This window comes from Bombina bombina, chromosome 1 (genome assembly GCF_027579735.1).
Source record: "Bombina bombina isolate aBomBom1 chromosome 1, aBomBom1.pri, whole genome shotgun sequence".
Taxonomy (NCBI): Eukaryota; Metazoa; Chordata; class Amphibia; order Anura; family Bombinatoridae; genus Bombina; species Bombina bombina.
In genome coordinates, this window is record NC_069499.1 from 1,358,961,215 (window position 1) to 1,358,975,000 (window position 13,786).

General features: G+C 39.4%; 1 protein-coding gene across 1 annotated transcript in view; it reads right to left on the reverse strand.

Moving 5' to 3' along the window:
• The window catches only part of DCST1 (DC-STAMP domain containing 1), a 136,712-nt gene that overhangs the window by 35,835 nt on the left and 87,091 nt on the right, over positions 1-13,786 (reverse strand). Inside the window, exons 11-13 of the mRNA XM_053719665.1 lie at positions 12,962-13,057; positions 10,283-11,002; positions 10,144-10,218 (exon numbers count right to left, since the gene is read on the reverse strand). Of these exons, the coding sequence (XP_053575640.1) occupies positions 10,144-10,218; positions 10,283-11,002; positions 12,962-13,057 (891 nt within the window). The remainder of the gene's footprint in view (positions 1-10,143; positions 10,219-10,282; positions 11,003-12,961; positions 13,058-13,786) is intronic.

Below are 13,786 nucleotides of genomic sequence, written 5' to 3' on the forward strand. Positions count from 1 at the left end.
AACCCCTAAACCGCCATTACAAAACATTGCAGACACTAACTAAAGCTATTAACCCCTAAACCGCCGTTCACAAACATCACCAATAGTAACTAAACCTACTAACCCCTAAACCGCCGGCCCCCACATCGCAACAACCTAAATTAAACTATATTAACCCTTAAACCTAACACCCCCTAACTTTAAACGTAACCCTAAACCTAACACCCCCTAACTTTAACATAATTAAAATATAACAATATTAAAGTTACAATTATTAACTAATAATCGGCTAGATTTAGAGTTTTGTTGGTAACGACCCGCGTAGCTAACGCTGGCTTTTTTTCTCCCGCACCTTTTAAATACCGCTGGTATTGAGAGTTCACAGAAGGGCTGCGTGAGGCTCCAAAAAGGGAGCGTATAGCATATTTACAGCCACTGCAACTCTCAATACCAGCGGTGCTTACGGACGCGGCCAGCTTTAAAAACGTGCTCGTGCACGATTCCCCCATAGGAAACAATGGGGCTGTTTGAGCTGAAAAAAAACCTAACACCTGCAAAAAAGCAGCGTTCAGCTCCTAACGCAGCCCAATTGTTTCCTATGGGGAAACACTTCCTATGTCTGCACCTAACACTCTAACATGTACCCCGAGTCTAAACACCCCTAACCTTACACTTATTAACCCCTAATCTGCTGCCCCCGCTATCGCTGACACCTGCATATTTTTTTTAACCCCTAATCTGCCGCTCCGTACACCGCCGCAACCTACATTATCCCTATGAACCCCTAATCTGCTGCCCCTAACACCGCCGACCCCTATATTATATTTATTAACCCCTAATCTGCCCCCCACAATGTCGCCGCCAGCTACCTACAATAATTAACCCCTAATCTGCCGACCAGACCTCACCGCTACTATAATAAATGTATTAACCCCTAAAGCTAAGTCTAACCCTAACACTAACACCCCCCTAAATTAAATATAATTTAAATCTAACAAAATAAATTAACTCTTATTAAATAAATTAATCCTATTTAAAGCTAAATACTTACCTGTAAAATAAACCCTAATATAACTACAATATAAATTATAATTATATTGTAGCTATTTTAGGATTTAGATTTATTTTACAGGCAACTTTGTATTTATTTTAACCAGGTACAATAGCTATTAAATAGTTATGTACTATTTAGTAGCTACCTAGTTAAAATAATTACAAAATTACCTGTAAAATAAATCCTAACCTAAGTTACAATTAAACCTAACACTACACTATCAATAAATTAATTAAATAAAATACCTACAATTACCTACAATTAAACCTAACACTACACTATCAATAAATTAATTAAATACAATACCTACAAATAAATACAATGAAATAAACTAACTAAAGTACAAAAAATAAAAAAGAACTAAGTTACAAAAAATAAAAAAATATTTACAAACATTAGAAAAATATTAAAACAATTTTAAACTAATTACACCTACTCTAAGCCCCCTAATAAAATAACAAAGACCCTCAAAATAAAAAAATGCCCTACCCTATTCTAAAATTAAAATAGAAAAGCTCTTTTACCTTACCAGTCCTGAAAAGGGCATTTTGCGGGGCATGCCCCAAAGAATTCAGCTCTTTTGCCTGTAAAAAAAAAACATACAATACCCCCCCAACATTACAACCCACATACCCCTAATCTAACCCAAACCCCCCTTAAATAAACCTAACACTAAGCCCCTGAAGATCTTCCTACCTTATCTTCACCACACCGGGTATCAGCGATTGGTCCAGGCTCCAATGTCTTGATCCAAGCCCAAGTGGGGGGCTGAAGATGTCCATGATCCGGCTGAAGTCTTCATCCAAGCGGGGGGCTGAAGATGTCCATGATCCGGCTGAAGTCTTCATCCAAGCGGGAGCTGAAGAGGTCTATGATCCGGCTGAAGTCTTCTATTAAGCGGCATCTTCAATCTTCTTTCTTCCGGATCCATGTTCATCCCGCCGACGCGGAACATCCATCTTCACCGACGACTTCCCGACGAATGACGGTTCCTTTAAGGGACGTCATCCAAGATGGCGTCCCTCGAATTCCGATTGGCTGATAGGATTAAGGTAGGAAAAATCTGATTCGCTGATGGAATCAGCCAATCAGATTCAAGTTCAATCCGATTGGCTGATCCAATCAGCCAATCAGATTGAGCTTGCATTCTATTGGCTGTTCCGATCAGCCAATAGAATGCGAGCTCAATCTGATTGGCTGATTGGATCAGCCAATCGGATTGAACTTGAATCTGATTGGCTGATTCCATCAGCGAATCAGATTTTTCCTACCATAATTCCGATTGGCTGATAGAATCCTATCAGCCAATCGGAATTCGAGGGACGCCATCTTGGATGACGTCCCTTAAAGGAACCATCATTCGTCGGGAAGTCGTCGGTGAAGATGGATGTTCCGCGTCGGTGGGATGAACATGGATCCGGAAGAAAGAAGATTGAAGATGCCGCTTGATAGAAGACTTCAGCCGGATCATGGACCTCTTCAGCTCCCGCTTGGATGAAGACTTCAGTCGGATCATGGACCTCTTCAGCTCCCGCTTGCATGAAGACTTCAGCCGGATCATGGACATCTTCAGCCCCCCGCTTGGGCTTGGATCAAGACATCGGAGCCTGGACCCATCGCTGATACCCGGTGTGGTGAAGATAAGGTAGGAAGATCTTCAGGGGCTTAGTGTTAGGTTTATTTAAGGGGGGTTTGGGTTAGATTAGGGGTATGTGGGTGGTGGGTTGTAATGTTGGGGGGGGGGTATTGTATGGGGGTTTTTTTACAGGCAAAAGAGCTGAATTCTTTGGGGCATGCCCCGCAAAAGGCCCTTTTCAGGGCTGGTAAGGTAAAAAAGCTTTTCTATTTTAATTTTAGAATAGGGTAGGGCATTTTTTTATTTTGGGGGTCTTTGTTATTTTATTAGGGGGCTTAGAGTAGGTGTAATTAGTTTAAAATTGTTGTAATATTTTTCTAATGTTTGTAAATATTTTTTTATTTTTTGTAACTTAGTTCTTTTTTATTTTTTGTACTTTAGTTAGTTTATTTATTTGTATTTATTTGTAGGTATTGTATTTAATTAATTTATTGATAGTGTAGTGTTAGGTTTAATTGTAGGTATTTTATTTAATTAATTTATTGATAGTGTAGTGTTAGGTTTAATTGTAACTTAGGTTAGGATTTATTTTACAGGTAATTTTGTAATTATTTTAACTAGGTAACTATTAAATAGTTATTAACTATTTAATAGCTATTGTACCTGATTAAAATAAATACAAAGTTGCCTGTAAAATAAATATTAATCCTAAAATAGCTACAATATAATTATAATTTATATTGTAGCTATATTAGGGTTTATTTTACAGGTAAGTATTTAGCTTTAAATAGGAATCATTTATTTAATAAGAGTTAATTTATTTCGTTAGATTTAAATTATATTTAACTTAGGGGGGTGTTAGGGTTAAGGTTAGACTTAGCTTTAGGGGTTAATAAATGTATTAGAGTAGCGGTGAGGTCCGGTTGGCAGATTAGGGGTTAATACTTGAAGTTAGGTGTCGGCGATGTTAGGGAGGGCAGATTAGGGGTTAATACTATTTATTATAGGGTTATTGAGGCGGAAGTGAGGCGGATTAGGGGTTAATACATTTATTATAGTAGCGGTGAGGTCCGGTCGGCAGATTAGGGGTTAATTATTGTAGGTAGGTGGAGGCGACGTTGGGGGCGGCAGATTAGGGGTTAATAAATATAATATAGGGGTCGGCGGTGTTAGGGGCAGCAGATTAGAGGTTCATAGGGATAACGTAGGTTGCAGCGGTGTACGGAGCAGCAGATTAGGGGTTAAAGAAATTTATTAGAGTGGCGGCGATGTGGGGGGACCTCGGTTTAGGGGTACATAGGTAGTTTATGGGTGTTAGTGTCCTTTAGAGCACAGTAGTTAAGAGCTTTATAAACCGGCGTTAGCCCAGAAAGCTCTTAACTCCTGACTTTTTTCTGCGGCTGGAGTTTTGTCGTTAGATTTCTAACGCTCACTTCAGCCAAGACTCTAAATACCGGCATTAGAAAGATCCCATTGAAAAGATAGGATACGCAAATGGCGTAGGGGGATCTGCGGTATGGAAAAGTCGTGGCTGTAAAGTGAGCGTTAGACCCTTTCCTGACTGACTCTAAATACCAGCGGTAGCCCAAAACCAGCATTAGGAGCCTCTAATGCTGGTTTTGACGGCTATGCCAAACTCTAAATCTAGCCGAATACCTATTTAAAGCTAAATACAAAGTAACTTACCTATATTAACCCCTAAACATAACACCCCCTAACTTTAACATAATTAAAATATAACTAAATTAAAGTTACAATTATTAACTAATAATACCTATTTAAATCTAAATACAATGTAGCTTACCTGTGAAATAAAACCTAGGATAGCTACAATATAACTAATAGTTATATTGTAGCTAGCTTAGGTTTTATTTTTTCACAGGTACGTTATTTATTTTAACTAGGTAGACTAGTTAGTAAAAATAGTTATTATTAACTATTTACTAACTACCTAGTTAAAATAAATACAAACTTACCTGTAAAATAAAAATAAAACCTAAGTTGCCTTACACTAAAACCTACCATTACAAAATAAAAAAACCAACCATTACAAAAAATAAAAAATTAGAAAAAATAAAAACCTACTATTACAAAAAATAAGAAATGAAATTATCCAAAACAATACAAATTATTCCTATTCTAATACCCCTTTTTTAAAAAAAAAAAAAAAACACCCCAAAATAAAAAATCCCTAATCTATAATAAACTACCAAAGGCCCTTAAAAGGGCCTTTTGTAGGGCATTGCCCTAAAGTTAACAGCTCTTTTGCTAAAAAAGAAAAACACAAAGACCCACTAACATTACAAACCCCCACCCTCCCCCCAAACCTACAAAATAAAAATAAAGTTAAACCTAATCTAAAGGGCATTTGTATGGGCATTGCCCTTAAAGGGGCATTCAGGTCTTTTACTTCCCTTAAAAGGGCATTCAGCTCTTTTTTTTTTTTTTTATTAAATCTTTATTAAGTTGTTGAAAAAGACATTATGGTAACAACTCTTGAAAAGTATATGACAAAACATGAATTAGAACTAATACAATATAAAGAAATCAACAAGGCCATGTTTTAGACTGTACAAACCAAAAATGTCTAGTCCATTTTGAATTATGAGAACACAATAGGGTGATTGCAATATTAGAAACATATCCAAACTTTTCTCATAGTGCTTTATCAAATTTTATAGGTTTTAAAGATTTGACAACACCAGTTTGTCAAAAGCCACACATATTTCAAGAAAAAAGAAGAGAAAAAGGTATTAATCTAGGTAGAAAGAAGAGAAAGAGAAAAAGAGACAAGTGAGCTAAGAGGAAAAGAGGGAGAAAGTTGGGGGAACGGGGAGAAAAGAGAAAAAAAAAAAAAAAAACAACAATTTAAAAGATTATATTTTCCTTTGCCACATTGTCAGCATAAGTTCATAAGTTTCCAAGTGGTGTGTTTTTAGAAAGTGGTATCTCTCCAGCGAGAGAACATCAGAGACCGCGGTTTTCCAAGCCTCTACAGTGGGGACTGTCTGGGACTTCCAGTGCTTTGGGATAAGTTTTTTAGCTGCTGAGAGCATGATTAAAAATAGTGGGCTACCTTGGGAAGGTCAAGGAATAGAATAATTTTTGGGTCATGAGGGATTGCAACTCCAAGAATCTCTGACATTTCTGTCAAGATATCTGTCCAATATCTGAGTAGCCGAGGGCATGACCACCAGATATTTAGAAGAGAGCCCTCCTCTCCACAGCCCCTCCAACATGTGTCCTTAAGCCCGGGAAAAATCTTATGGAGTCAAACAGAGGTCAAATACCATCTACACAGAAGCTTTAAGTGAGTTTCCTGAATTGTTGCAGAGACTGAGGATTTTTTAATTATTCTAAAGGCTCTATGCCAGGATTCAGCATCTATATCACAATCCAGTTCTCTGTTCCAAGAGTATGTGTATGAGGGGAGGTTTGCTGCCTCTGCATCGGTTATTATCTTGTATAGTTTAGAAATTAAATGTGTCGGGTTTGTTATGGAGATACAAAGTGTCTCAAAGGGTGTGAGTCCCCTACCAAGCGTCTCCTTACATCTATGATGGGAGATGTAATGAATCAATTGGTGATAATGAAGCCATGAGGAGAATATCCCCTAATGGGTTTCTGCCAGTTCAACCTGAGTCTTGGTTCTACCGCTTTCTGAGAGGAAGTGAACTGATCCCAGTCTAAGATTGTATGGTTGCAGTTTGGTGAAGCCTAAACTAAAGTATGGGAGTTCAGTGTGTTCTAAAATCGGTGTTAAAGGACCATCTCTCGAGGAAACGTGGGTGCTAGTAGATAAAAGTTTATCCCAGTCCGATAAAACTCCTGCTGTAATGAAATATTTTTCAGTTAACTTAGGTCTTTGTTGGTGAGGTATCCATGCTAGTGTTGCTACATTGTTAACTTTGAAGATTTGTCTGTCTATATGTATCCATGTTTTATCTTGCGAATTATGTCCCCATTCTACTATGTGTTGGAGAGATACTGCAGTTTTATATGTTTGTAAACAAGGAACTCCCAGCCCCCCCCCCTGTCCCTAGAGAGATACATGGTCCTCCTGGGAATTCTGGGTCTAGCCCCATCCCAGATGAACTGTTCAAAGGCTTTTTGTATTTGATTTATGTAACCTGCCGGGAGTTGTATTGGGAGAGTTTGGAAGAGATATAAGAAGCGAGGAAGGACATTCATTTTTAAAACTCCTATTCTCCCTAACCACGAGAGTTTTTTATTTCTCCAAACTGAGAGGTCTCTAATTATTTTGTTCTTTATCGTTCCATAGTTAAGTTTGTATAGATCTTGATTGGAGTGGGTGAGATTAATCCCCAAATATTTCAGTTTATGTTGGGCGGTGGGAATGTTATAATAACTGCTTAATTTTTTTACCTGAATTGGGTCATTGTTAATGTTAAGAATTTCAGATTTTGAGACATTGAGGTGAAAGTTGGAAATCTTGCTATAGTTTTTTATCTCAGTTAACAGTGCAGGGACTAGTCAATGAGAATAGTGCATCATCAGCATATAGAGCTTGCTTGTGTTCCTTCTCACCTACCACTATTCCCGTGATCTCTTTATTTTCTCTAACGTTTTGGGCTAATACCTCGATAGATATGGCAAAGAGAAGGGGGGATAAGGGACAGCCCTGCCTAGTACCATTATTGATGTCAAAGGACTCCGAGAGAGTGCCATTTATTCTAATCTTTGCATTTGGGGAGGAATATAAAGCCATAGCCGAGTTTAAGAAGGGTTCAGGGATTCCCATCGCAGTCATTGATTTGCTCAGAAAAGGCCAGCGCACCATATCAAAGGCCTTCTCCGCATCAGATGCGAGAAGGACCATCGGAGTCCGCGACAGTTGATCAGATTTGGTAGATATTTATTCAATCTGTTTGCGAGGACCTTGGCAAGAAGTTTCATATCCGAATTTATAAGTGAGATGGGTCTAAAATTCTCTGGACAGTTGGCAGGTTTCCCTGGTTTTGGGATAACTGTAATATGCGCCTCAAGCAGTGATTTAGATAATGTGGGACTGTCTCTAAGGGAATTAAAAAGTTTAAGCAAATGAGGAGATAGTGTTTTACTAAGCATTTTGTAATATTTAGGGGTGTAGCCATCTGGACCTGGGCTTTTGCCTGTCGGCATGTCTTTGATTGCTGTTTGTAGTTCGTCAGCAGAGAAAGGGGCAGCTAGTACCAATTTTCCCTCCTCGGATAGAGAGGGGAGGGTAATGTCTTTAAAATAGTCATTTGTTTGTTCTTCAAGAGATTCCATTTCTAATTGTGTGTGTGGGACAGATGTAGTGTCTGCTATATTGTATAATGATCTATAATAATCCCTAAAGGTTGAGGCAATAAGTTTACTGCTAGTAACTGGGGTGCCGTTTTTTAATTTGATAGAATGTATGTAAGAGGATAACTGTTTCCTGCGGAGAGTTCTTGCTATAATTTTTCCCGGTTTATTTCCCCCTTCATAATAATACTGTTTTAGATGTAATGCATTACGTTGATATGTTTTGGTAAGGAGTTCTTTAAGTTCTGTTCTAGCTAAAGTAAGGTCATGGAAAACCGAGTCAGCAGAAGGGTTTTGCTTGTGAGCTTTTTCTAGGGTGTGAATTCTTTCTAGGAGGGAGGAATGATAAACCCTGGACTCCCTGGCTATTTTCGAACTCTGTTTGATAAAGAGACCACGTATAACTGTTTTGTGGGCCTCCCACTCTATCGCAGACGACGTGGCTGTGTTTTCGTTAAGTGAAAAATATTCTGTTAGAGACTTCTCTATTTCATTCAAAAATGTAGGATTGTCCAGTAACGTGTCATCTAACTTCCATGTCCTATTGGTAATCGGTAAGTTCGGCCAAAGAATGGAGCAAGTGATAGGGGCGTGATCGGACCAAGTAATGTTACAATACTGCACTGTGCGGCAAGAGAGAGGCCGTGGGAGTCTATCATAATGTGGTTGATTCTTGTGTAGCATTTATGTGGGAGAGAGTAGAAGGTATAATCTCTTTCATTTATATGCAGGGATCTCCACAAATCATGTAGGTCTAGATTAGTTAGAGAATTTTTTACTGTTCTAAGAGTGGTTTTTGGAACCGTAGACACTCCTATTGAGGAGTCTAGTTTTGGGTCAAAAATAAGGTTGAAATCACCCGCTAAGAAGATCACTCCCCTAGCATGGTCCAACAACAGATTCACGATTTTTTTAAAAAATTTGGTTTGGGCTTGATTGGGGGCGTATATGTTTAGAATAGTAAATTGTTGGTCATAAAGAGAGCCTACTAGTAGGATGAACCTCCCCTCTGTGTCTTTGACCATTTGGTTTACTTGTACAGGTAGGGATTTGTGTATGAGTATTCCTACTCCACCTTTTTTGTCTGGGCCAGAGGCAAAGTGCATTATGGGAAAGTGGGGCAGAATCCAACGAGGTTCTCTACCCTTTTGAAAGTGAGTCTCTTGTAGTAGGATAATTTGGCTTTTCAGTTTATTCAATTCCCAAATAGCAATAGATCGTTTGCCTGGGTTATTCAAACCCTTGGCATTGATAGACGTTATTTGGAAGGAATGTTCTTTAAATCTGCTATGGTGGTCTGGCATGGTGGGGAGAGAATGGAAAAAAAAAAAGGGGGGGGGGAAGGAGAGAAGGTAGTTAAAGAAGGCAAGGAAAAGGAGTCAGAAGAGAGAAAAAGTAGAGAAAGTTTAGAAAAATTCCGAAGGCTTTAACAAGCAGAAAGAATTATATAAGTAGCCCGCGAATTAACCCCCAGTAAGGGGCAACCCACAGGGTGACAATAGTCTTGAAATGGCCTGAAAAACCTTCTGGTAAGTTACAAGACAGGGGAAGTATCTCCACCTCTGACTAGGTGGAATGTATATCTGAAAATGAAAAAGTTAGCTGGCAAAAGGGTTTTTGGAAGGTAGGGGTTGGGGAAGGGATTTTGATGGGGAGTTAAGGGGCTCCAAGGGGAAGGTAAGGGGGGGTGGGAGGGAAGGAATGATAAGGGGAAGGGGTGGGGTAACATTTCAGAGTACAAGAGGCTGAAGTGACCTCATTATATAGGCCGTAAGTTAGTGTTTAAGAAATAGGCTAGGTCATTCAGGTGCTTCAGGGTTCCTATGAACAAAAACACAGCTACAAACCTTAAAACATGTATAACAATAATTGAACTAGTAGTAAGTAGCACAACTCTATAACATTGAAAAACATTTTATCTAATCTCACATTGTTGAAAGGCATATAGTTATAAATGTACCTTATGAGAACTTTCATGTATGTGTTTAATTACCCCAGAATGGCATAAGAATTAGTCACACAGAGTATTCTGATTTAGCTGGAAATAACAAATATATAAAAATGGAGTAGAGAGACTCAAAATGAGCACCCATTCATGCACTATACTTTCTCAAAGGAAACTATATTCCCGTCGTCTGGGAACAGAGTCACTATAAAGGTGACAGTTCAAATGTTCTTTAGTAAGCCTTGTCAAGAAAAGTCTATGTGTATATGTACAGAACAAGCGTTTTCATTCAACACTCACCGTCTGTGTCTCGTGTGTCAATGATGTCGGACACTTACTTGGCTTTTGAGACTTGTGGAAATAAAGTCCAGTGGTCTGTAGAAAAAGTAGGTGACATTTTTCAATGTTGAGTAGGGCTAGAACTTGCTGTGGTTCCAACCTTCTGACGTGCCCAAGGGGGTCCAGGAACCTCTTCTTCGTCTGAGTTTATGGGTAATGACAGTTCCTTGTAGAAGACAATTGGATCCGATCCAGGTCTGAATATAGCGGTTCTATTCTTGAATGTAGAAATTAGGGAGACAGGAAATCCCCATCTGTAGGGGACACCATGCTTCTTCAAGGTGGAGGTAATATGGGATAGTTCTCTTCTCTTCTGGAGTGTAGCAGGGGAGAGATCTGTGAACAGTTGAATTTCCTCTCCGGCATGTAAAATTAGATGTTTTTCTGTTGCTTTTCTGAGAAGATCTTCCTTATCCTTATATTTTAAAAATTTGACAATTATATCCCTCGGCGGGGCTCTAGGAGGAGGCCTAGGGCGTAGGGCTCTGTGGGCACGTTCTATTTGGACTTCTTCGGCAGATTGGTCACCTTTGATGACTCTTAATAGAGCTTGAAGATAGCCCTCAATCGCAGGAGGGAAGATAGATTCGGAAACACCCCTTATACGCAAGTTATTGCGCCGTGTCCTGTTTTCCAGGTCCTCCAATTTATCTGAGAGGGTGTGCAATTTGGCTTCATGATCTTGAATACTAGAGGAATTAGAGCGAGCTTCTTCAGCGAGGGTTTCTTGGTGCTCCTCTAAAGTAACCACTCTTTTTTCCATAGCCCCTAGGTCCCTCCTCAAGTCCCCAAATAGGGTCCTCATCTCATGGAGGACAACCTTTATGAAGATAGATTTGTAATATCTTTTTTTGTAATGAAAGAGCTTAAATCTTGTTCCACTGCCTGGTGAAGGGGTGTCGTGGGAGACTGCATTTCTCTTGCTTCTTCTGTATCTGAGGAGGGAATTGGTTCTTTAGGCTTTAGGTAGTGACTCAGTGATTTGGATGTAGATATTTTATCACTTTTTATATTTTCTTTGCAAGGCATCCCCCTCTCAGGCAGCTGGTGCAGCCTGGACTATGATAGAAATAAAAAGAATCTCACACTGTGTTATTGTGTGTCCAGAAGATCTTTTTTTTGGCTCCTGGGAAAGATTGAGGTAATATAGATAGAAGGGAAAAGGAGCGTTTATCTTGTGGTTGGTGTGTTCCTATTAATAACTGTTGCGGTGCTTGCCTTTATGTGCAATAAGCTAACAAGTTCTAAAGGGCTCTCTTGCTGTTACTCACAGCTACTGAAACATCAAAGTCCCTTGAAATTTAATAATCAGGGTTTGTGCACAGTAATCACATGCAGAGTAGCCTAGTGTCAGGACTGTTAGGCAGCGTGTATTACCAGGTGGGAGGTCAGCTCCGTGTAAGCGGCTATGCGGTAATGTACTTTAAAATATTCAGTAGCAGTTGAATTGACCGCGCTGCCTCCGGAGGTCTGCCTATGTATGTATGGTTAGGCGGGGTGTTAATATGAGGTGACTGAGGGCGCCCTTGACTCACGTGTTGATTGATGGCTCAGTGAAATTACTGATGCTGTGTCTTCTTTTGCTCCGGTGTTTTTATTGAGCCTTCTCACCCCTCGGGTTGCTGGAGCGGTACTTCTCCGGGTTATCAGATTAAAAGGCTGTGTTCCCTCACCAGGTCCTCCATCAGCCCCGAGAAATCTAACTCTTCTGTTGCCACGTAGGTTGCGTGGCGGAAGGCCGCAGTCTGTGACTCTGCAGCTGTTAATGGCAGGCTGAACGGATTTTGCCTAGCTCAGTGCTAGGTATGTTTTCAAGTGCTCAGATGGGAAAAGGGAAGGGAAAAATGGGATAATGCCAGCTTTTTAGTGCTTATTGTCAGAGTAGGAGATAGGAGCCCTCCTAAGAAGCAGCCATCTTCTTGCGTGGCTAGACTCCGCCCTTGACTCACGTGTTGATTGATGGCTCAGTGAAATTACTGATGCTGTGTCTTCTTTTGCTCCGGTGTTTTTATTGAGCCTTCTCACCCCTCGGTTGCTGGAGCGGTACTTCTCCGGGTTACTCCATCAGCCCCGAGAAATCTAACTCTTCTGTTGCCACGTAGGTTGCGTGGCGGAAGGCCGCAGTCTGTGACTCTGCAGCTGTTAATGGCAGGCTGAACGGATTTTGCCTAGCTCAGTGCTAGGTATGTTTTCAAGTGCTCAGATGGGAAAAGGGAAGGGAAAAATGGGATAATGCCAGCTTTTTAGTGCTTATTGTCAGAGTAGGAGATAGGAGCCCTCCTAAGAAGCAGCCATCTTCTTGCGTGGCTAGACTCCGCCCCCGGCATTCAGAGTGCCCACCCTAATCTAAAAAAAACCCCACCCCAAAACGGAATTTTTTTTTACACAAAATAACAAACAAATGATCAAAAATAATAAAAAATATTCCTTTTCTAATACCCATTTAAAAAAAAACACCCCAAAATAAAAAACCTAATCTATAATAAACTACCAATAGCCCTTAAAAGGGCCTTTTGTAGGGCATTGCCCTAAGTTAAACAGCTCTAATGCTCACAAATAAATACAAAGACCCACTAACATTACAACCCCCCACCCCCCAAACCCACAAAATAAAAAAAAGAATTATCTGAAAAACCTAATCTACCCATTGCCCTGAAAAGGGCATTTGTATGGGCATTGCCCTGAAAAGGGCATTCAGCTCTTTTATTGCCCTTAAAAGGGAATTCAGCTCACAAGATGTTTAAAAGCTGAACTTTTTTTCAAACTCAACATTACTTACAAATATAGTCCACTCAGGCCCTTGGATTTTTATCTTTAAGGGAAAAACAAAGCTCTCGTATTCTCCCTTCCTCAACGGCAGTAAGTGTCGCTTTTTCTGAGGGATAAACAAAAAGAGGGTGACATCAATGACAACAGCTTTTTTCTACCTTAATCATTATCTGTATAAAAATAAATCTAAATCACAATTCAAATTAATTAGCAGCTATAAAAAAATATTTAATAGGGTAAAAGTTTAAAAAATGTTTTTTTCTTATTTGCTTATGTAATCTGTACTAATGGATTGATCCTACTAATTTTAATAAACAAAAAAGACTAGTGAGAAAGGTAACAAAATGTATTTAAAGGGACAGTAAACATTGGTAAAACTTTCACATAATTCTGCAGTGTGCAGAATTATGTATCATAAGAATAACCGCACCTTTTAAAAACAAGTATACATTTATGCACTCAAAAGTGTTCTTTTTTCAGATATACCTATAGCTGTCCTCTTCAGCACTGTAGTTGTTTTGCTTTGTCAGAGGCTTGCAGTTTAGTCACATTGCACCTGATCACAACATTCAACTTAAAGAGATACTAAACCCAATTTCTTTCTTTAATGATTCAGATAGAGCATGCAATGTTAAGCAACTTTCTAATTTACTTCTATTTTCAATTTTTCTTCGTCCTCTTGCTATCTTTATTTAAAAAAGCAGGAATCTAAGCTAAGGAGCCGGCCCATTTTTGGTTCAGAACCCTGGATAGCGCTTGCTGAATGGTGGCTACATTTAGTCCAGGTAAGTGACTTAGACACTAAACACAGCCCAGGAACTATCCCTAGTACCCT